The 23,279-nt window shown below is 43.6% G+C and overlaps 1 protein-coding gene across 3 annotated transcripts in view; it reads left to right on the forward strand.

Annotated features, from left to right (window-relative positions):
• rabgap1l (RAB GTPase activating protein 1-like) overlaps positions 1–23,279 on the forward strand; it is a 106,911-nt gene that overhangs the window by 58,263 nt on the left and 25,369 nt on the right. For all 3 annotated transcript variants that reach the window (XM_076277809.1, XM_076277810.1, XM_076277811.1), the window contains exons 14-18: positions 10,285–10,398; positions 11,870–11,944; positions 14,110–14,235; positions 16,208–16,351; positions 22,677–22,718. In XM_076277809.1, coding sequence (XP_076133924.1) covers positions 10,285–10,398; positions 11,870–11,944; positions 14,110–14,235; positions 16,208–16,351; positions 22,677–22,718 — 501 coding nt within the window. The remainder of the gene's footprint in view (positions 1–10,284; positions 10,399–11,869; positions 11,945–14,109; positions 14,236–16,207; positions 16,352–22,676; positions 22,719–23,279) is intronic.

Consider the following 23,279-nt stretch of genomic DNA (forward strand, 5'->3'; position numbering starts at 1 on the left):
TTCCCTCTTACTCTCCCCCTCTCTCTCGCTTTCAATCTCTGCTGCTCTTTCTCACCTGCTCTTGTTTCTGTCGCTCCTTTGTGTGCTAAAGCTTTGTGATGAGGCTAATGCAGCTGTTTGTCCATTTCAATTAGGCCTCCTTTTGAAGCCCCCGATTTCTCCCGTGGGAGGAGTGGAGGTGGTAATATCTCTTCTGTCCGTCAGCCGCAGCTCCCCTCCTGGACGCTCTGCAGCTCTTTATACCTGTCTCTCCGCTCTGCAGCTCTTTATACCTGTCTCTCCGCTCTGCAGCTCTTTATACCTGTCTCTCCGCTCTGCACAATGGGCCCCAGCGCACTGGCCATTTTTTGGGACGACTGGCCACTATTACAAAGACAAAATATGAAGACTTTGGTTCCAAAACGCTACATCTCCATGAAAACATGATATTTAACTGTATTTCAGGTAATATCAATCAAATTGCAGTTGTGTTGTTTTGATTGATTAAAGATAAATGTACTGTAACAATAACTGAATTACAGTTCCACTAAAATTACTTGTAGAACAAAATGTTAAAACATTATTTATGAAAATTCATTCAAATGGAGGATAGCATTTTGGAGCCAAACTCTTCATATGAAGTCAAGCCCGATCTGGTGCGTTGTGGTTTGGAAGCTCGGTGTTGATCTGAGCACAGACGCAGAGCTGTGACTGAAAAGGAGGACTTCTGTGGATCATGTGATTGATTAGTTCAGGATTTGTTCAGAGCTGACTTCCAGTTTCATTGTTGTTACTTCTTTGATTCTACAACATTGATTGGAAAGGAAATTATTATATTGCTTTTCCAGTAAAAGGGGGTTTGTGTGTCCTATGTAGCAAAAAAAAACAGAAACACATCTGTTACAACAGCTTGTGTGAACATTCATACAGTGTGTGAATAGTTCAATTTTGTTTTCACATCATTTGAAAGTTCACTATAGTGTAGGAAAGGATGCTATACATTTGACTTGTACATATTTATGTCAACATACACCAAGAGAAAAACACAAGCAAGCATGAAAATGGAGTACTGTACGTAAAGTAAAAAAGAAAGCAGTTGTGTGGTCATACTTTACACTGCTTTAGTAAAGCATGTCTGGCTTCCTCTGAGCTCTGCAGTGGTCCCTCACGTCTGGTCCGATTTGGGTCAGGCAGGACCAGACGGACCCCCTGTGAGGCTGTCATGCTCTGTAACGGGCTGTGGAGTACCCTTCTGGCCTGGAACCCACTCGGACACACCACTGGGGGTCACCACCCACCAGCTGGCGCTACACGCAAAAGTCTGCTCACGCAATCGGCTCGTAAGCGGGAGCCCCTGAAAGGACCCGGGTGAGGAAGACGGCTTGCGTAGGGGCTGGGAGATGCTGCAAAACCGATTACTTTAGCTGCAGTGAAAAGTGATATGTCATGACCCGTAATGTCTGAGGGAGGCAGTTTCATGTCCACAAAAGCATTCTCACTGAAAAGTAGTGAACACATTTTTCACCTGCTGTCATCAGTGTTTCTTCCATTTGCTTTTTTGTATACTAAATGCCAGGGTGGCGGCCAGGTGAAGCAAGACTCAATTATATTGCTTTTCCAGTAAAAGGGGGTTTGTGTGTCCTATGTGTGTGTGTGTCCTATGTGTGTGTGTGTCCTCTGGTCTGTCTGTCCTCTGGTCTGTCTGTATTGGGCAGCTGTGGGAAGGGATGAGTAGACATGGCACGTGTGTGCATTTCCAGTAAGCCTGCAGGGTAGTATGCATGTACGAATGTGTACATAACCATATGCAAAGGGCCCAGCGGGCGCCAGGGTCCTGCTGCTCTGGGCTCTGAACTCTGCAGGAGGCTCCGAGGTGAGGCAGCCTCAGATCAATGGGCCTGAAGGTCAGCCGCTTTATCTTCCCCTGGAGAGGAGGGAGGAGGCGGAGGGGAGGGAGGCACGGAGAATCGGGGGGGGTGGTCATTTCACAAGCTGGAGAGGGATGTTGTTTGCCCACAAGGGCTGGATCAGTGGCTGGGTGAGAAGGAGAGACTCTGCTGAAGGAGGAGGAGGAGGATGAAGACAACAATGCAATGGGCCACAGTAATTACAGCAGTGAAATTACACCAGGACAGACACTGGTGCTGGATCGCATGGCATCGACCCACTCCCCCCCCCCATCACCACCCCACCCTCCAACCCTCAGGAGTCTCACCGCTCCCTGCCTGCCTGCCTGCCTACCCGCCCAGGGCAAGGAGAGGAGCACAGATGTTTGTAGCCAAATCACCACCCACCTCGCCTCCTTTATTTATGAATAGCATTTATCAGCAGCCTGGGATTTATGAGGCTAGTGTAGAAATGATGGGTCGATTCAGGCACATGCAGAGATGGAGGGAGAAAAGAGAGGAGAAGAGAGATGGAAAAGTGAGTGAGAATGAAGGAGAAAAATGGAAGGAATGTGAAGCATGGAGCCTCCTATTCTTAATTAGCCCCTGACCGTTTGTGTATACGATCTGGGATGGTTGTTGTTCTTCCCTCTGCAGTAATTTATTCTGAAAATCTTCATTTGAATTAGCAGAGGCCCTCGTGTGTTGTGAGCCCTACCATTATATTGTCATTTAGGTAGTGCCCCTTTATTCTTTCCTGTTATTAGTCATTCTAGCGCTCCTCCCTGTGAACACATCCAGTAGACCAGGCCTTCTGGTGTATCTAACACACTGGCCTCTCTTCTGCTCTCACTCTTTGTCTGTCTCTACCACCATCTTGCTCTGCCTTTTCTTCTTGCTTTTCATGCTCTGCTCTTCTGTCACTCACCCAAACCTCCCTCCAGTTTGGGCTGTTGGGTATTCAGAGGAGAGAGTCTCAGATCCGCCCATCCATGTCAGTAGGAGCCATCATGCAGGACTTCCTTTCCAAACATCCTCTGACTGATCCTCCCTCTCCAGATCCCGGCCTGCTGTCCCAGATGAAAGCATGTGATTGTAAAGATAATGATTTGTGACTTGATTGAGTAAAATGGTACGTTCCCTCACATTCCCCCATGCCAAGCTTGGCACAGTTTCTAGCTCTGCCCTGTGTGTATATATATGGGTGTTCACTGCTCTCTGCAGCCCTTGATGAGATGAAAACACCTCTCTTCACTCTTCATCCAGCAGGAACATCTGTGGCAAAGTCTTTTGAACAAACTGGGTCACCGTAGCCACAGTAGTCTGGTGCATCTAAAAAGTCGCCGGGCTCCATAGCTACCCACTGCGCAGGGCATAATAGGACAGAAAAACCCCAGTAAAAGAAGCAGGCAGCTGGGCACCTCTCTCTAGGAAGCCTGGGAACAGCGTGCCAGTCTTCAAGAGCAAGCATCACGCAACATGCAGCATTCACATAGTCTGAGAGAGAAGCAGGGGAGAAATAATCACACCCTAAAGAAAAGCCAGAATGATCACTGACAATAGGAAAGGAGGACAGGCTTGTGAAATACTCTGACATACTGGCTGTCTTGGCTTGTAGGCTTGATGCAGAAAATGCTTGGTGTGTCATGTGTGTGTATAGTAATTCTTAGTTAGACCATAATTTAGTGTTAGGCAGTTACATTGCGTAAATGTTGCATCAGATGTAGCATTTCTAGAAACAACTCAAATCAGACATGCTCTGGCAGTGTTTAGTCCTCATTTTTTTTTTAAAGATGTAGATATATTTCATCTGCCCATTTTTCACCTTAACTGAGCTGGCTAAGTTCATACAAAGGAATTCAATTTTTTTTCCTCTCTTAGTCTACTTCAACCGTCACCCTCCACCTCTCTCTCTCTCTCTCTCTCTCTCTCTCTCTCTCTCTCACTCTCTCACCACACCGGCCCTGAGAGTCTATTTATACATCTCTGTTTCCTAATTTTCCAAGGGGCAACAGAAGCCTAAGGGGTGGATGATGATGCTTATCCTGCCATCTGCCCCTACTCCCAGCTCTTGGATTGGGTCAAGAGAGGGAGACGTATCCCTCCCACCCAACCTGAGTCCCTCCATCACACCCTCTAACGAGCTTGCTCTCTGGGCGCGCACACACTGAGAGATACTTGTTCGCCTTTAATTGCTATGGATCTGCCAGACCAAAGACGGCCACTCCAGAAAAGTGTGTTAGCTGGACATCAAATGATCGCAAGGCTGAGGCTTGATTTTTAAGAAGCCTGCAGTCATTAAAAGAGAGCCCTGTATGTAAGTGTGTGTGTGTGTGTGTGTGTGTGTGTGTGGCTTTGTCTTTGCAAGTGTGAGAGGGTGCCTGTCTATTTTCCATGAAATATAGTTAACTGCAGGCGACTCTTTCAATCGCTCCTGTTAAAAGAAACAAAAAGAGCCATTCTGTTCCAGTGACATAAATGGAACTAAAGGCAGCTGTTTCCCATCACAGTGGTGTCAAATCCCAGAAAGTGGTGACGGCTACCACTTCACACAGAGCATTTGTACTGTTTTGACCTCAGCCATTTTAAAGATGGTGACAAGCTAATTAAAAGTAATATTGATCAAAACCAGGTGTTTTTACTGCCAAAAAGCATTAAGAGGATCTGGGGCCGTATTCACAAAGCCTTTTATCTTACCACTAGGAGTACTCCTAAATCGCACTAAAAGATTTTAGCTAGGAGATTTCTCTTAAAAGTTATTCACAAAGCCTTTCAGACCTAATCTTAGTAAGGAAAAATGACAACTCCTAAACTAAGAGTGAGTCTTCGTTGCTATGGATGACGTCATTACTCATGCACGAGCTTGACTGAAGTGACCACCTTGATTGGTTGATGATTGTAACGCGGGAATGATTCCAAACACCTTCCTTACGATGATGAGTGACAGGTGACAGGTCTGAGAATGTGTGCGCTACACAAGTAGTGCGAAGGACGGAAGATGATGAATAACTGAATAAAAAGGCCTAGCCTAAATGAATAAAGAGTAAGGCAAAACAAATAGCCTAGTAGCCTAATGAAACGTAGGCCTACGGATTGATGCAGTATCGTTGAAACATTATTAAATAAATCTGTCACCATAGGCTATGCCTACGTTTGCAAAGAGGAGACCATTTTAATTTGATTCACAATGTTACATTTAATTTACATGTTAACAATGAGAAGTTTTGGTTGTTGTTGGTGGCGTTATTGGATCCCTTTTATGAATGCAAAATTGTTCCCTCGCGATTGGAAGCTCCTGTTGCCGCATATATAGGCTAGGCGACGCATTTCAAAACATCGCAACGTGAAATGCCACAAAAAGCTGTTTGTGAATAGGTCTTAGTGAGTTAGGAGTCCTCTCGACTTCTTTTAAGCTGTCCCAGACTTAGGTGCACTTTTAGGTCTAAAATGCTTCGTGAATTACTTTTAGTGAAAAAAATTAGGAGTCCTAAAGTTAGCGCCCTTTTTAGGAGTTGCTCCTAAATTCGCCACTTAGGAGCTACTTTTAGCCTTAAAATTCTTTGTGAATACGGCCCCTGGTGTTTTAAAGCATGGTTAAGGACTCTCTTATCCCCACCTGAGCAGTAGTTCTGTCTGAGCAGCCGGAGATGATTGGAGGCAAATTGATGTGCAGGTGACCAGGGAAGCCAATTCTCCTCTCCCGAGTGGTGTTAGTTGAGTAATGATGCTTTTAATTTGTAATGACACACGCTGTTAATTTAATCAAATTGTTTACAACTCACCCTGTCAAAGGGATATTTCCAGACCCTTCCTGATGTTGCTATGGCTCCTCTTTGGTGTGAATTGAGAGGGCAGGATATGCGTTTGGGCCTTTCGTTTACACGTTAATGGAGTTTTAGGTCCCTCAAAACATATATTTTTTAATGCGCACTCCGAAGTGAAGATTTCCTAAAATGCTGATTCTGTGGATCCGTGTAAACAGATTAAAACACAGTTTTTTTTTAAAACGATAAAGTGTTTGATTGTATGTGTGTGCAGTGGTTGCCTGAAAATGTTGCACGGAGTGTACACACCAGGGTTTCCGTTGTCCGGTAATTACCGGACATTGGCCGAAAAAAAAATGAAATGTCCGACAAAATTAAATCTCTCCGGTCAAATTGTCCGAAATTGAAATAGGCTATCCCGTCCCCTAATGCAATCTGAATTCGAGAATAAGCCTTAATACGTAAGCCTATATTATACGTCCTCTGTCTTTGTTTTTAAATGAACAGGCTCTACTGTTATAGCTATGCTGCATTTCAAATAGGAAGCGCACGCTTAAAACGTCCATGTTAAACAACGAACAAATGAGTGAGGCGGTTCAAACATGGCCAGGCCCAGGCAGACTAGCCTTAAAAGTTTTTCAGAGGCCAGACTTGATGGATGATGATAAATTGGTAACGTCTGAAGCCTCAGATGTCCGGTCAACTCCACCACCACCAGATAAAAAGCAGAAGTGTCGGGCGTATCTGTCGGAATCAGTGACATTGGAAGTGGAGTTGCGGGGGATGCGGCCGCTCCAAGACACTGTCATTCTCCGTGTAGCCTACACTGGACATGCAAAGTGTTCTTTACCCAAAGCATACAGTAGGCCTATGCGTTCTCTGTCTATGATCTGCAGGGTTAGGGCCTCCTCGACGAGGAGATTACTGGTCCGCGGATAATTTCTGGCACAATTAAACGGTATCATTGAACCGCGGCCGAAAGAAAAAGAAACTAAACATTTCCCAGAATAGGAAACATTTCTTGATTTATTGTTATCAAATAAAGAGGCATAGTATTAGGGGGTAGTGGTGTGAGCGCTCATTCTTGTATGTGCGCATCTGTGTAAGTTAAACAGTCACCACTGGAGATGTGGAGAACGTGGGTAGCAGCAACAAACAACGTAGCCTTTTTAAAACAACGAACGAAGCGGACTCTTGCTGTCCATGAAAAGATACTGGCTAGATCTTGTTAGGCATGTTTAAGTTAGGCTAATGAACTTGTTGCATTCTAGCTTGATTATGTCATTCTTAAGGTAGCCTGTCTCCAGTTTTCCTCAATTTGACTAATTAAGAAGCGATAATATATTTGACCGGCATATCATCAAAATGTCCGGAAAACGAAAACTCTGCCGGTCACTTTTTTCATATTAGACTCGTGTTCTGCAATTTAGGTGGACTGCTGTTTAAAATGTTACATGCCAAAATGTTATATGCCAACATGCCACAAAACTGCCATTGCAAAAAATCTAGACATGTGTAAACAAGCTTTTAATTTGTGCATACTGATAACAGACACTTATTAGCACAGACACTTACAGTATAACTTTTGATCTCAGTGCAGCTCTGATGCCGGTCTGTCAAAAGGTCATCAGCTACTTCTCTGTCTCAGTTGTCTACACCTCTCCAAAGCCATGACCTGCCCATCCTTGGCATCACTGTAACCGGCCACTGCTGCTCCTCTGATTGAGTTGTGGCTTTGTAGCATGAGCCTGCTGCCTTTTGCAGTGGGATAATATAAAAACATTAACAGATCCCAGCTGGGTTAAGAAATCCTTTTAACCTTCCAACACCGGGAAACTAAACCCAATGGCTGCAAGGAGAACTATTTTAACAGTGTGAGGCCGCTCTGCTTTACTCATGTGCTATCAGAAACAGAGCTGCCAGAGGCACGGGAGGACGTGCATGAATTTCTGGTCCCTAAACACAATCTTCCCTCAGCAGCTGTGGCACAGGGGGAGGGGGCACCTTTGGTGGGGTGGCAGATTGCTCTGAAGGGCAGGCAAAGCCATGTGGGTCGCTGGGAGATGTTTGAAGTCTGCAGCAAGACAGGAATGAAAAGCCAGGCCGATTGGATTAGTCCTTCGATGCTAGTGTCAGATAGCGCCATTAGCCGCTGACTGATGTTTTGTTGCCAGCTGATTGGCTGTTCTCTGACCGTAGTGAAACTGCTTGCGTACCTGGGGTGACATTAATGCTCTTAGGCTTTTCAACAATTTGTAATTTGGTTTCTGTATTATTATAGTAGTGTATAGATCACTGTGTAAAAGTAATTTTTGCATGTATATGTTTTGTAGACTTATTCAATGCCGTATTGTTTAGTGTAACATTGGTTTGGAAGTGCTTTTAAAGTAACACTTTAGTTTTTTTTGAAAATAACTCACTTCTATGCTACATTGACTTAAAATATGGAGAGTGGGGTCTTTGACATTGCCAATGACCCCCCAGAATTACTGGTATATGCACTGTGCATTGTTTTATGATTGTATAATAACATCAACATGAAATTGGTATCAGACGATAAAACCTTAAGAAGTTGATTACCGGCATCAACAAAAAGTAAATAGTAATGACATATTTCACATCTAGACTAAGCTGAAATGATTTTCATGAGTGAATGCCTACATTTGGAATGTAATGCATTTACATGACACTCAAAAAACAAACCCAAACCGAAGTTCTTAAATACATATAAACATGTTAGCTCGGCTGAAATCGGAGGAAATCAAAGCTCTTTCAGTCTGACTAACACACCTACATGTAGATAATTCAAAAAGTGCTGGAGTTACTTAAGCAGGTATACGCGACTGTGCTACTGAGGTTGAGGACTGTGGTACTCACGCATGCGTACCTCTACACACTTCAGTCTTCAGCCTTTTTTGCTCGGCTAGCAAGATAACTACTAAAGCCTTATGCCACAACGCTACATACTCATAAATTGCACCTTATTTCATGAATTAACATCCTCCACAATGTCCATACAAACATTTTCAACAAGTAATGTCAACTATTTAACTAGTTACACTGATGATGCAAAGTTCGCTAGTGAGTAAGCTAATCAATTTTAATGTGCTTATTAACAGGGAGGGGAGCATCTAGATGGTCTATGCCGCGTAGCAGAGTAAAACATGCCCACTTCGGTCAATAATTCCTCTACCCTTCGATTCCCATCCAGCATGTAAACGCAGTAGTCCAGTCCAGTCATCTAGCCGAGCTATTACTACAGCTCAACTAAACTGTCTGTGTAAATGTACTGTGTGTAAAACACAGCGTTTACTTTAGACTCCATCTAAGTGGACTGTTCTTATTCCTCTAGTGGACGATCCATATTCCTCTAGTGGACTATCCATATTCCTCTAGTGGACTATCCATATTCCTCTAGTGGACTGTCCTTATTCCTCTAGTGGACTATCCTTATTCCTCTAGTCTCTGGGCTCATTCCAGCTGCAGATGTTTGCAGAGGGATGTTGGAAGAAGTGACTGTTGGCTGTTCTCTATGTCTATAACACTTCATAAATAAAAAATACTGGATGTTTTCTTGTTTTATCACTAATGCACTATTTTTCTTCCCCTCTTCTTCCTGTTGTGTTAAGCCATCTTATTTCCATCCTTTTTTCTCTGCCCTTTCTTCTCTCTACCAGCTCAGTTGTGAGTGCTCAGGCCTGTTTTATCTGCTCCTCACACTTGTCCTCCCAGAACTCTGTGCTGATGGTCTTCCTTCAGGAAGCATTTGCAGCAGATTAGACACACAAGCTTCTTGCCTGAATTGCATACAGGCATTCAGAAGTCCGGCTTTGAAAAGAGGAATGAGGTGGGCTGACTGAGGGTATGGTTATGGTCTAAAGCCATGCTAGTATTACTACCCACAAGCTCTGGTTCATTAGTGTTACATTCAAACCAATTTGTAGGCAGTGTTTTAAAAGTGGTGTCATGAAATTTATATCCCTGCATTGTTTTACATGTCTCTTGCTGAAGTGACATGGTACAGTATGAGGTTTGGTAAACAGTCTTGCAACTTAGGTCCGGTGAGCTGCCGACATCAGAGTCAGAAAATGTCACAAATTGCTTTACAGCACTACACACATACATGCCAGGCACCGGCTAGAACAAGGTAGCGATGGACTTTCTCAGACATTCGTCATGGCAGAGCCTGCAAAAAAGAAGCAAAAGCGAGTAAACCGAAAGAGGAAACGGCAGACTAACCAAGCAAGGAGTATCGTAAAATATATATTCTGAAGCTGTAGGGGGAGCTTTGTAGTGAAAACTGTGAGCAAAAAGCGAGAAAACGTCGAAGAAATTGCCCCTTTAACGTCGAGTGAACTCAAGTGTTTTCCTTCAGTGAACCAAGGGTATATTCATAACCCTACAATATCAAGATCTAAAAAATATGAAGAGATAGGATTTGAACAGAAATATTTTACAGGTTTTGGGACACATGGTTTGGACAAAATCTCTGCAAAAAATCTGCTGCAACAACCTTATGTGATTTAACATGGAATGACCCATTTGACAGATTTAGAAGTTCTGTTGAATGTTAACTTTGTAGTTGATATGATTTGTGTTTTGAAATGGCAGCATTCTCAATACTCTGTGTGTTTGTGTGTGTCCTTTTGTCTTAGGACTCTGCACAAGAGGGAGTCATCACACGGGACATCCACCGCACCTTCCCTGCTCATGACTACTTCAAGGACACCAATGGCGATGGCCAGGACTCCCTCTACAAGATCTGCAAGGTGAGGTCATTGGCACAGAATCACAAGGTCAAAGAGTCAGCTGCCCATACTTCATTTCTTCAGTGTGAGTAGATCTGCAAGTGTCATTTTGTTAGCCTACTCTCTGAGACCCATCCTCATGTTTTAAGTTGTGATCCTAGCCTTATCCTCACTTATTTTTGTTTGCTTCACTCCATTGTGTACCTCAGTCATGTTATTTTTGTTCCATTTATATGTTTGGGGATGCACAGCTAGTTTGCAAGTGTGGAGGTAGAGTAAACCTCATGAGAGATTTAGCATCTGCAGCCACAACCAGCCATCCACGTCATTTCATTGTAAGATGAGAAAGGTTGAGCATTTAGGGGTAAGGCTGTCAAGATGTAGTATGTGTTTTTGCAGGGATATGAACAAGTGCTGTTTGGACGTAGCGCTAATTCCAAGACTGTTGTAGGTGTGGATAGTTCTGCTCTACTGCTGTCAGGGAGATGGCTGTGTGTGTGTGTGTGTGTGTGTGTGTGTGTGTGTGTGTGTGTGCGTGTGTGCGTGTGTGCGTGTGTGCGTGTGTGCGTGTGTGCGTGTGTGCGTGTGCGCGCGTGCGCGTGTGTGTGTGCAGAGTGGATGTGTGTCTCTCATCTCTCTTGTTTAAAGCGTCTTTGAGAGGGGCTTAAGAACTGCTCCATTTCCTGATTGGCACTGGGAGATTAAAGAAGACTAAAAATTGCCAGTCAGGCTTTCATATTAGCCAAGAGCTGAGACAATTTCCCCATCCGCCCAGGGTGTGATGGGACATATTCTGAAACACAGACCGAGTAAAGCACACACAGACATCGCATTGTTGATGCTATCAGTGGATTATGTCAACAGCCAGTAGACATGAGGGGAATGTTGGCATGAGAGGAGCTGTCAGTTAAAGAAATGAAAATGAGGGAGGGGGACAATGACTTTTACTTGTTTTTGACTTTGAATTTTTCAGGTTGTTTTATCCAGGTTTAACTTTTTGACCTCTGGGACTGAGAGTGTGTTCGGGTTTTGGCTGTGGAGTGTGTGTTTGTGGGGTTTTGTTTTGTGAGGTACGTTGCCGGATGATAGAATGCTGGATGAGAAAATGACAACGTATTCTCATACTATGGAAACTGGTGCCGATATCTCAAGCTCTGCTTAAGCCTCTTCCAGTAAATGGGCTTCAGTGTTTTTATTGTGAGAAAAAAAAACACCCGGGTGTTTACTGTCTACCAGATTCTAATGCTTTCAATAGCTCCTTCAAAAGTTTTGTTTTCATTTGTTTCATTTGTCTTTCTAATGCCAGTTAATATTCTCATATTTGCTCTCAGACCAGCATGAGCAGAACAACTTGGGCTAATTTTACCATATCAAGCAAACCTCACAGACTGGTGATAAGTGAGCTTTGCTTGGTTTAACGACCAGCCCTCCGAAAACATCCTTTAATCTGTTGACTCTGGGATTCTAACTTCAGATGCTCTCTCTGTTGCAGGCCTACTCTGTCTACGACGAGGAGATTGGCTACTGCCAGGGACAGTCCTTTTTGGCAGCCGTTTTGCTGCTTCATGTACGTAATAGAGATTATATACACACACATGCTCACATACACAGGCGCACAAGCATAAGCGCATCACAGACTCACACACAGAAATAGAACACCACACACACACACTCATGCACACACTTTAATCACACTAGTCAGTCATGCATACAGGTAGAGTTATATTAGGTCCACAGATACATATGCTTGCCTACACGCATGCACAGCAAACTGCATCCAATATCAAAGGTGCAGACCGTGCAAGTAGAAGGCTGGGGTCAGTATGTAAGGGAGGCAGGCAGAAGATAAGGAGGAGAAGAGAAAGAGACCGAGAGGAGAGACGTTTGAGAAAGAGCAGGTAAAAAGAAGACATGCTGCCAGAGACAAAGGTTCCTCTTAGGGGTCAGAAAGGAGAGTGATGCCAGCAAAGCAGAGAAACGTCTGGGTGCTTTCACTCTAGAGCTGTTGGTGCAGACCGGAGTCCATTTGAGTCCTTAGTTTGGTTCAATTGCACACCAAGGGAGTACGCCCAAGTCATCCATTAAATGGAGTTCTGGGTTACAGTTCACCTGTGCAGTTCATATGGTGTGAAAGCTATCAGATCTGAAACTAGGAAGTAAAAGCTATTTATTACCACTGATGGATCCAAATTCTCCCCAAATAAATAAATCACTGTGACGGTTTTAACTAAGATGCAATTTCCTAAAATGCTAATAACTTTTAAAATAGAGACTAGAGAGCTGTGTGACAACTGGGTATGCGTGTTCTGCATGCAAAGCTGCAAATTCTTCTTGCATTGCTGCCCGTCTCCACAAAACCCTTCTTATCCGAGCTGCTCACATAATTTGTTGCAGAGTGAAAGCAAGCAAGTTAAAAAACTGTGGCTTTCTATTTCCCCTTCCTCAGTTTGTGTTGTTGCCAGCCCAAGCCACATTTGGAAATACAAGCTGCACGCTGCTTTCATGTTTATGTTTATTTAGCAGATGCTTTTATCCAAAGCAGCTTACAACAATAAAAATAAACAATAAATTAGCATTGAAATAATTAGTTTAAAGTAAAGTCAAATAAAGTTCAAATCATAATTATAGACTACTGATAATAACAGTAATAATAGCAACAACAATAACCGTAAATATACACATTGAACAATTGATTAATTAGATGCAAGGTAAATAGATTTTTTATTTTTTTTTGCTTCCTGGTTCTCATGTAAAAAATGTAATGTGTGTGTGTGTGTGTGTGTGTTGGGGGGGGGGGGGCAAAATGGACCACATGTGGAAACAGCCTCAGAGACCAAAAGAAGGAGAGAGGATGAAGAGACAAGAAAATATGTGATGAGAAAAAAGGGAATGAAATGAAAGAGGTAGGTGGGTAGCACAGACAGTGGGAGGAGGGGTGGAGGAGGATGGGGAAGGTCTTGCAGAGAGAGAGAGAGAGAGAAATGAGCAGATAGAGGAGAATAGGCAGAGGAGGGCTGAAGAGCTCCTTCAGAATGCTTAAGGGTGCGGAGGGTGTCAGGAATATTAATGGTGTCGCACATCTACCTGCAGGAACCTATTCAACACACACACACACACACACACACACTCTGTCACCTTCATTTAATACCCTCTACACACCTCTAAACACGAATACAAACTCCCGTACACATATGCATACACACCATATACACTAGATGTATATGTGTATGCAGATGGCATTGCCCTGCCCTAACACACAGACACACACACACACACACACACACACACACCCCACAGAGACATGGATGCACACTGTCATATATCCAAATTTCAGCATTCTTTTTTACACATACCGGTACTAACACTGATAGGTACATACTCACCCTCTGGCACTTTCCCAAGTGTACTCAGTATTCTCCCTCTTCTCTACAGATCTTTCACATATGCTCTCTCTCTCTCTCTTTCTCTCTCTCTCTCGTTCTCTGTGTCTCTCTTTTGCTCTTTCTCTCCTCCTTCCAAAGCAACAAATGTGGGCCTTTCATCGCAGCTCACAAAACCCTAACCATGACAGCCTGAAAAGCCTAAGGATTTCTTTTGTCACATGTTCTCTCTCTTCCTTCCTTTCTCCCTGACCACCTTCATGTCCTTCACTTCACCTCTTCTCTCTCTCTCTCTCCACCTCTTCTCTCTCTCTCCACCTCTCCGTCTCCCCATCTCTCTCATTCTCTGTAGATGCCGGAGGAGCAGGCCTTCTGTGTTCTGGTGAAGATCATGTATGAGTATGGACTAAGGGCTCTTTACAAAAACAACTTTGAAGAACTGCACTGCAAGTTCTATCAGCTGGAGCGGTTGATGCAGGTAAAGACCTCTGGAGGGCTCTCCGACAAAGCCAAATATGAAATGACTGCAACTACAAACGTGTACCATTAACAAATGCAATATCTCTTCAGTTGCTTATTAAAATGTATTGACCCCATATGGGAAGTTGTTATGTTGGTTGCCTTCAGCTATGTATTCACTCTCTCTGCCTCATATTCTTGAACTCACAAACAGTATATGTGGGAAATAGTTACCGCACTCATGCCATTTGTTTCCTCAAATGTGGTATAGATTTCCAACCTCCTTGTGTAATAGTGTAATAACATTGAGGCTAAATCTGTAAAACTTGTCCAGAGCATAAACAGTAAAAAGGTAATAGTCTGATCGATCATTACTGAGGGCTATGTCTTTTAATTAAAACCAACTTTGAGATTCAAGGAATATGAAAGCTTATTGCCCAAGGAGATTCTGACTTTCACTTTATAAAGGATGCAGAGAGTAGATGGAGGTGGTGCCTTCAGGTGTCAGAGAGTTTGACAAAGGTATTTGGACAGTAGGTTTGACCTCTAGGACGGATGTGAGGGAGAATGTACACACGTGGTGCTCCTACATGGCTACAGGGCACAGCTAAAAGCTAATGGCATTCAGCAGCCTGTGGGCTCCTGGGAGTGTTAAGGCATGCACTCTGTGTGTCTGTGGATGTCGGAGTGTGGATGAGTGTTGGAACAGCAGTTCATGTGTGTGTGAATCCCTGGTGAGTATCTAGAAGTGGTCTGCTCTGTGTCAGCGAGCAGCGCAGTGAGCTGTTAGACCCAAATGCAGTGGAAATGGGCTTTTAATTCCAGCGCTGGAACCCAGTTAGGGCTCAAGTGTGGCTGATTGGGCACTAGACAGAACCGTGTTAGCATTGACCAAGACGCCAACGGAAGGGGATTAACATCGACTGCTACCAGCACACCAAAGCATCAGAGTCTCTCTCTCTCTCTCTCTCTCTCTCTCTCTCTCTCTCTCTCTCTCTCTCTCTCTCTCACTCTCTCTGAAGCCATCTTTATCATTTCATCCCCTCATTTCCTTCCCTCTGTCGGCCTGATGACTTCCCTTCATTCCCCAGCATGTTCCAGTGAAGCAGATGAATATGCAGGGCTTTGCTCCAGTCAGCCTGTGTTAGCCTCTTGTCTGACTGCTTGCTGCTGTTTGAGTTCACTGTGGGGGGGCTGACACGTTAAGATGCTAATTTCCATTATGCAGTGTGCCATTTTGGAAGTCTGTCAACACTCTTCATATCGGCTGGTATCTGCTCTCTCTCTCTCTCTCTCTCTCTCTCTCTCTCTCTCTCTCTCTCTCTCTCTCTTTCTCTTTCTTTCCCTGTCTGTCTTCCTCGAGTTCCTCTCTCTGTTCTCTCACTCGTCCTCTCCCCTTGTTCTCTGTCTGCGCTGCTCTGCGTTCTCCATGTCTCGGTCTCCTCTCCAGCCCCCAACTGAGACTTGATGTACTCACCTGTCCATGTGGGATAGGGCCTTCTCCCCCGAGGGCTCTGTGCTCTCAGTGCTTCGTTTTCTTTTCCATTTGTTCTAATGGAGTTCTTGAAGACGTGCAACACTTCAGTCCTCTCTTTCAGTCTCAGGCTCTCTCTTTCTAACTTCACATCTCCTGTCACACTCTATTTCCCACCTGTTTACTTTTTTCTGACCCCTTTTCTCTTTCTCACCTCACCCTGTTTCTATCCCTCCTCTCCACCGCACCCTGTTTATATCCCTCCTTATCTCCCTTTCCCCTTAAACCCCTTCTCTGCTCTCACATTCAGATTAGGTGTGTTGACTATATGTGTTTTACCATAACAGTGAGACAGGATAAGGGTTCCTCCATCTTTTCTCATCCTCTCTCCCTTTTCCCTTTCCTTTCCCCGCAGGATTTGTGATCCAACTTGTCCCTCACTCTGCACCTCTCCATGTACCTCTCCCTCCTCTCCTCCTCCTCATCCCCCTCTTTCTCTCTCTCCCTCTCTTGACAGGAACAGATCCCGGAGCTGTGGTCCCACTTCCAGGAGATGAACCTGGAGGCCCATATGTACGCCTCCCAGTGGTTCCTCACGCTCTTCACCGCCAAGTTTCCCCTCTGCATGGTCTTCCACATCACTGACCTGCTGCTCTGTGAGGTACGTCTCTCCCTCACACAGACACACACACACACACACACACACATAAGGCCTTTTCACACAGAGATCCCGCTAAATTTGCGGGAAGAGGAGACGTCTTTTTGCCGTCTTTTTGTGTCTGAAAGCGAGGTGAAAATTTGCCGGCCTGCTGATCTGTTCGTATGAGGCGGCATTTTGGGGAGCCAGAAGGCAGGGTCAGCTATAGTCAATTAAATTGTGACGTGCAACAGGGGGCGTGTAGAGTGATAGTCGTAGGCCTTATGTGCGTGGGCCTTTAGATACAGCAGGTGTGTGATTTCAAGAACCGACTGCACTTTGGTTAGCTTGCATTTGCTTTGCTGTTGCTGTTTGAATGTTAGATTCTTGCGATAGATGTCTTCAGACAATAAAAAGTAATTTGGAAGGGAAATTGAAGAGAAGAGTTGCCCTTGCGTTCGCCGTGATTCCCCTTTGAAAATCAGAGGTTCACAGGCTACTGTGGCCTTGGTCAGTGGCGCCGCCAGCCATAATTCTGTACGCACTGTACGTACAATTTATTAATGAAATCATTCAATATTACAACAATAAAATATAGCTTGTGTATTGCCTTAATTGAAACATGCTTTGTGCACAAATGATAGCATAGGGCAAAGAGAATGGACATCTCAACATAAGGATACATTAGAAGATGATGATTGGTGTAAACTTTGTCACACGACGTGATAAGCAGTTCTGGCGCTTAAAAACGCAACGTTCCATTCAGTCATGAATCATTTAAGTGTAGGCCTAGTGCTCGTCATGAAAAGAAAACAGCAGCTTAATATTTTTCAGGTGTTAAACAGTAGGCCTAGGCGCACTGTTAGCAGTTATGCCGAAGGCAGTGAGATTATTAGGCATTGCATCCTGTCACTCTGTTTGGAACATCGCAGTTCGGGTTGATAAGATTCAGTTAATGCGAGTATGGATCGTCTCAAAGTTTGGGACAACCAAACAGCAGTGTAGGCAAAGCAAATCCTAATTGTTAGGTTACCATAGCTGTCTTTTCTCTTGGCCTGGGCCTATCGGAAATCGCGACATAAGCACATTGGTTTCTTTTTTCTTTTCTTTCTTGTTCGCGTGTTGGGTAGTGAAGCGATAATGCATTTAAAGCAGTACATCATGTGAGCCAGAGCCGATATGGCCAGAGCTGCTGCTCTGTAGGTATTCTGTCCCACCCAAATTTGCTGAACTACTTGCGAAGTAGCCTATTCATCACAGACATCACATGTATCACACGAAAGAGCTTTTTCTCAGCTTTTAAACGATGTTAGTTGTTGTGGTAAACGGTTTGCGAGAAAACTTTAATTTAATCATAACTTAGTATCTTTAATTTAATCATATTTTTTGCGCCCGTCTCCCTACCCATTCATCTTGGTGGAATACTTCGCAAACTTTACCTCAACACATGACAAACCATATATCAGAATAAACAGCAGACCTTACCGAACACAAAGGTGTAAAGCATGCCCCTGTACAGTTAGCCATTCCAGAGTAATCCGGTTTTAAATTTGCAGCAATGTCTTTATGCATGTCTCCAACTTTGCGGTTCCTAACGTGTTTAAATTGTTCAATAGGTCTACATGATTTTATAACAGGCCAAATACAAAACAAATGTTACAAATATCGCCTAGATATCTGGGCAGACAGACGCTCATGAGTTCATGCTTTGTTTTTTCGCTAGATTTTAGGATAGCCTATTATGGCAACTGATTGCATTCCAAGCTACAGTCAACTCTAGCAGGCATTGAATGACTGGAGACTTTGTGAATTTATAGATTGACATAATGTGCTATTGCTGCTTTTGATCAGTTAGATTTATTGCAATCTCCTGTGGTGGGCTGGACATAGCATCGAAATGCCCGCCCAGATTCCCCTTTCCGCCTTGACCCATTCACACTGGTGCCGGAACGAAAAAACTCGGCAAAATGTCTAGGGGGCTTGGTAGAAAATTTGGCGAGACACTTTATCCCGCCGTTCCGCCTCGGTCTATGTGAAAGGGACAGTCGTTCCGCGATTCTGGTACATAAAATCGCGGCGAATTCGCCAGTGTGAAAGGGCCTATAGAGACATATGCACAAATGCACTTAACCCCCCCCCCCCCCCCTGTCTCAGTGATCATCTTCATGATATGGTGTTCCCTATAACCTCTGGACACTACCACCACACACACACATGCCTGCCCCTTTCCTTCCAACGTGCCCAGAGCCCTCTGGATTACCCTCAGAGGAGATCACGGTCATCTTTGTCATAAGTGCCATGTCTGTGGTCAGTAAAGGTATCTGAGCATGGCACATCTCTGTTTCTCAGACATTGGTCACTCATGCAAAGTGTAACGATTATCGCACATCTCCTGACACATCTCACACAAATCCTTGCCCAAGGGCATGGTCCACTTTCCTGTGCTTTTATGTGTTTATTTGAGTGGAAGAATAAAAAATAAGCCCATGAAGATGATTTCTCCAGGGAGGAGTGATAATTGTTTGGGGTTGGATTAGGTTGCTATGGAGATGGGGCGAGCGCTTTAAAGAAGCATGGGAACTGTGTGTATACTCTTTCTCGCTCCGCTGCTCATAGTGTTGTGAGCGCGACCTTGCGCTTGTTTGGATCCACCACACAGCCATGCTCTCTGGCCTTTGAGATTGTCTTACCTTCCCCTTGCTCTGCTCACACACACACACACACACACACACAAACACACACGTTACACCCCCACACTCTTCATTTCCGTGCTGCTTTGCCCCGAGGCGGAACAATTAAAAGTTTGCTCATTTCAGTCAGCGACTTGCATGATAAAGTTCCTCTCTGCATGTAGATCTATTAAAAACCCTCCTAGTTTTATGATCTCTTTCTCATTCACTGCCTCTCTCTCTTTCTCTCTCTCTCTCTTTCTCCATCTCTCTCCATCTCTCATTCTGCCCTCTCCTTTCACTCTCTCTACCTGCATCTCTTATCTTCCCCTCATAAAGCCACCTTCTGCCACCCATTTCAAATCTCTCTTTTCTTCAGCTGCATCACCTCTTTAAATGCTCCCTTTCTCTCTGTAGTCGTCACCTCCCTTTTAAGAGAGTCCCCATGTACATGCCTTTGGATTTTACACAGCAGATTGAACTCTGTGTTCGACTGTGTTAATTGTTAGACAGGCCCTGCATATAAGCTCTTTGCGTGCGTGCGTGCGTGCGTGCGTGTGTGCATGCGTGTGTGTGTGTGTGTCAGGCTTGTGCAAAATTCCGAATTTTAGAATGGATCTCCATTCAATTCACAAATTGGAATTTGAATTGAATTGGCTCCGCCCCACAGGAAGTTGAATTTGAATTGGAATTGGAATGACAGGAAGTGGAATTAAATTCATGGCAATTCAAAGCAATTCCACAGTCACACAACAGGAAGAATGTGTCACATGCATTCAGTTTTGGGAAAGTTACTTTGCACTGTAAAATCGAATAGCTATTCTTACTTAGTTAGTATAACTCAGTTTTTGTCTTTTGTTGATTATGTTGATTTTGCTTTTTGAGATTACTTGGCTAAAAGGAGTAATTTAATGTTGAGGTGGAAAAGTGAACATGATCATTTAAATCAAGTAAACTATACTTGGATTGCTTAAGTTTTGCTACACTGTGAAGTTAGTTAGTTAGTTAACCTTACTTAACCTGTTAGTTAACCTTAGTTAAAAAAAAACATGCAAACCAATTGCCTTGAAATTACAGACTAATCTGAATAGGAATTCCAAGTTGTGCAAACAAATGCTTACTTTGTGTAGTACACTTACACTAATGAGAATTCCTATTGAACCTAACTTGGTCATTACAAGTAAAGTATATTGTGTGTTTATTAAACACAAGGTGTGCTAACTGATGTAACATTTCCCACAATGCATTTCCAGAATGCCATATTTGTAAAGATATCACATATTAATCCTTACTGAAATTCAATCTTAAATTACAATAAAGTGACAGTGACACTAACGGTTATATATACTGTTGGTGTGTAATTTATGTGGATGCATCGCACCATCAAGTAGATGACTATCCAAAATACTCTAATGCTGTGGGTAGAACATCAGCAACAAGTTACATTTGTATATTGTTTTACTACACTCTGAAAGTACTGCTCAGTGAAGGGGAAATCTCATTATGTACCACCAATATGTGGCACACACTTGGGTTTGTCTAGTGGTTCAGGGACCCCCCCTCATCTTTCCACAGTGACTCAGGACTTTGTTTTACCACTGCATTCAAAGGCCTGATTTCTGCAGTTCAGTGTATCCATGATGTTGTGAAGGCATTGGGGTTGATATTAATATCCTGACCAGAGAGGAGAGTGCCATTTAATGGACAGCCACTAACACCACCATTTCTAGCAGCAATTAAGTTTGCAAGATCACCCATAAAAATCCTAATCAAGCTCACATTTAGCCTCAGTAGTTTAGCAGAGACAGAATACCTGTATGTATGGTTTACAGCTACAGATCACTATCTGTCTATAACTGTCAGCACTAGTTCTACTCACTAGTCATTGATGGGGTGATGTATCAATATAAATTACAAAACAACAGTATATATATAGCTTTTAGTGTCACTGTCACTTTGTTATTGTAACTTAAGATTGAATTTCAGTAAAGATTAATATGTGATCCCTTTAACAATATGTAGGCCAGGTATGTGGCATTCTGGAAATGCATTTTTGTCATAATCAGTTAGCTAAACTGTGACATTAGTTAACACAACTTCAATCCACCTATTGTGTTTAATAAACATACAGTATACTTTACTTGTAATTGTAATGACCAAGTTAGTAGAAATGGCAATTCTCTGTAAGTGCACTACACTAAGTGACGTTTGTTTGCACAACTTGACATTACAGACAAATCTGGAATGGGAATTGCAAGGACAATCAGTTTGCATGCTTTTAAAAACTAACAGGTTAAGTAAGGTTATAAACTAATTTTACAGTGTAGCACAAACTTTAGCAATTCAAGTATAGTTTACTTGTTTGTGTACTTTTCTACCTCAAAATGAAGTAACACTCATTTTATGCAAGTAATCTCAACAAAAAACAAAACCTGAATTCTACTTACTAGAACATTTTAAGTAAGTAAAACTATTGTTTTACAGTGTGGAAATGTAATTTGTTACTATTTTAAGTTACACATTGTGTTTTTTAATGCAATCATATACTGTGAAGCTTCATTGTTAAACACTACCCTTAAATTGTGTATATGAATTCCTTCGAATTTCATTGAATTTCAATTCTACTTCCTTTGATTCAAATTCGAATTGTAATTCTACATCCTGTTTTTGACCTTAATTCAAATTCAATTCAAATTCAGGAGTCATTCTCAATTCAATTCTGAATTGTGCACAAGCCTGGTGTGTGTGTGTGTGTGTGTGTGTGTGTGTGTGTGTGTGTGTGTGTGTGTGTGTGTGTGTGTGTGTGTGTGTGTGTGTGTGTGTGTGTGTGTGTGTGTGTGTGTGTGTGTGTGTGTGTGTGTGTGTGTGTGTGTGTGTGTGTGTGTGAGAGAGAGAGAGAGAGGTTACCTGTGTTAGTTTGCAGGTGGGCAAGCGATGCTAATTGGGAGACAGGGATGGTGCAGCCTCCCCTCACCCACGCTTCTTTGAACATGCATGGCAGCATGCCCGTGACATGAAAGAACCACTTCTCTTTCTCTCTCTCCCTCACTCCCTCTTACACACACACACACACTTGTCTTTCAGTCCAAACAGTGGCAGTTTGTCTGTCTTGGCACCCGGTGCCATCTAGGGGCTGTTGTGAGAGGTGCGGCCCCCCCACACACACACACCCCTGCCCCCCCTCCCCGTTATTAATAGAGCAGGGAGGATATTTTTAGCTCGGTGTTGCCATGTGAACGGGTTGTCTGAGCGACAGAGGAGATGGGTCTTCCCATGCGGAGCTGACTTCAGCACCGGCTGGCTCGGCGCTGCTGAGATGCCACCTGCTCACCTCCCTCCTCCCACCCCTCTTCTCTTCACCCTCTTCCCTTCCTCCCCTCTGTCCCTTTCTTCCTCCCCCTCTCCCAACTCCGCCACTGATCCGTCCATCACTCAGCCCACCAGCCCCAGCCTCTTAGTGTTCCTGTCAGTGCAGCTGTGTGCCAACGTGTGTGTGTGTGTATGTGTGTGTGTGTGTGTGTGTGTGTGTGCGTGTGTGCGTGTGTGCGTGTGTGTGTGCGTGTGTGCGTGTGTGCGTGTGTGCATGCGTGTGTGTGTGTGTGTGTGTGTGGGGCAGGCACAGTACTATCGGTGTGATCACACATTAGTTCTGAAATATTTTCTTCTCTCTTTCTTCTAAGGGTTTAAACATCATCTTCAATGTGGCCCTGGCTCTCCTGAAGGTATGTTAACCATCTGTTTCATTTCTGCTCAACAGATCACAGCTCTCTGAGACAGTACCTGCCACCATTATTAATGAGGCATTTTAAAGAGCTTTGCATCATGCATTAAGAAGCAAATGAAATATAGAAATGCAGAAATGAAAGGAATGATGAAATGCCACTAAAGGAATAGATGGGAGGAGAGGATGTGGAGCGGAGTGCTGTTCTCATCCAAGCAGAGTAGAGTGCAGTCTCAGCACAGTCGGCAGTGTGTGTCTCCCTCTACTGGTCTCTTTTGGAAAGACACACACACACACAACATGTGAGAATGCCAGACAGTAATGTATTGATCTGAAGAGTTCATCACCACCTATGCTTTAGCTCTCTACTTAATTGCAGACCTAAGCTGCATAATTGCAGACCAAAGATAAAAGCTAAACAAACCAAACAATATTCATTTAAAGGAAGGAATACTTTCATTAAAGTAGCATGCATGACAAAACAAGCATAACAAAAACTTGAGTGTCTTGGCTAATATGGTTGCATGTATGTTGCCAAGGTTTGTAAGAATGTCAAATGTAC

Source organism: Alosa pseudoharengus, unplaced genomic scaffold (assembly GCF_046254945.1).
Source record: "Alosa pseudoharengus isolate Yale_2024_CS ecotype anadromous, Long Island Sound unplaced genomic scaffold, YU_APseudo_1.1 YU_APseudo_1.1_scf_11, whole genome shotgun sequence".
NCBI lineage: Eukaryota > Metazoa > Chordata > Actinopteri > Clupeiformes > Clupeidae > Alosa > Alosa pseudoharengus.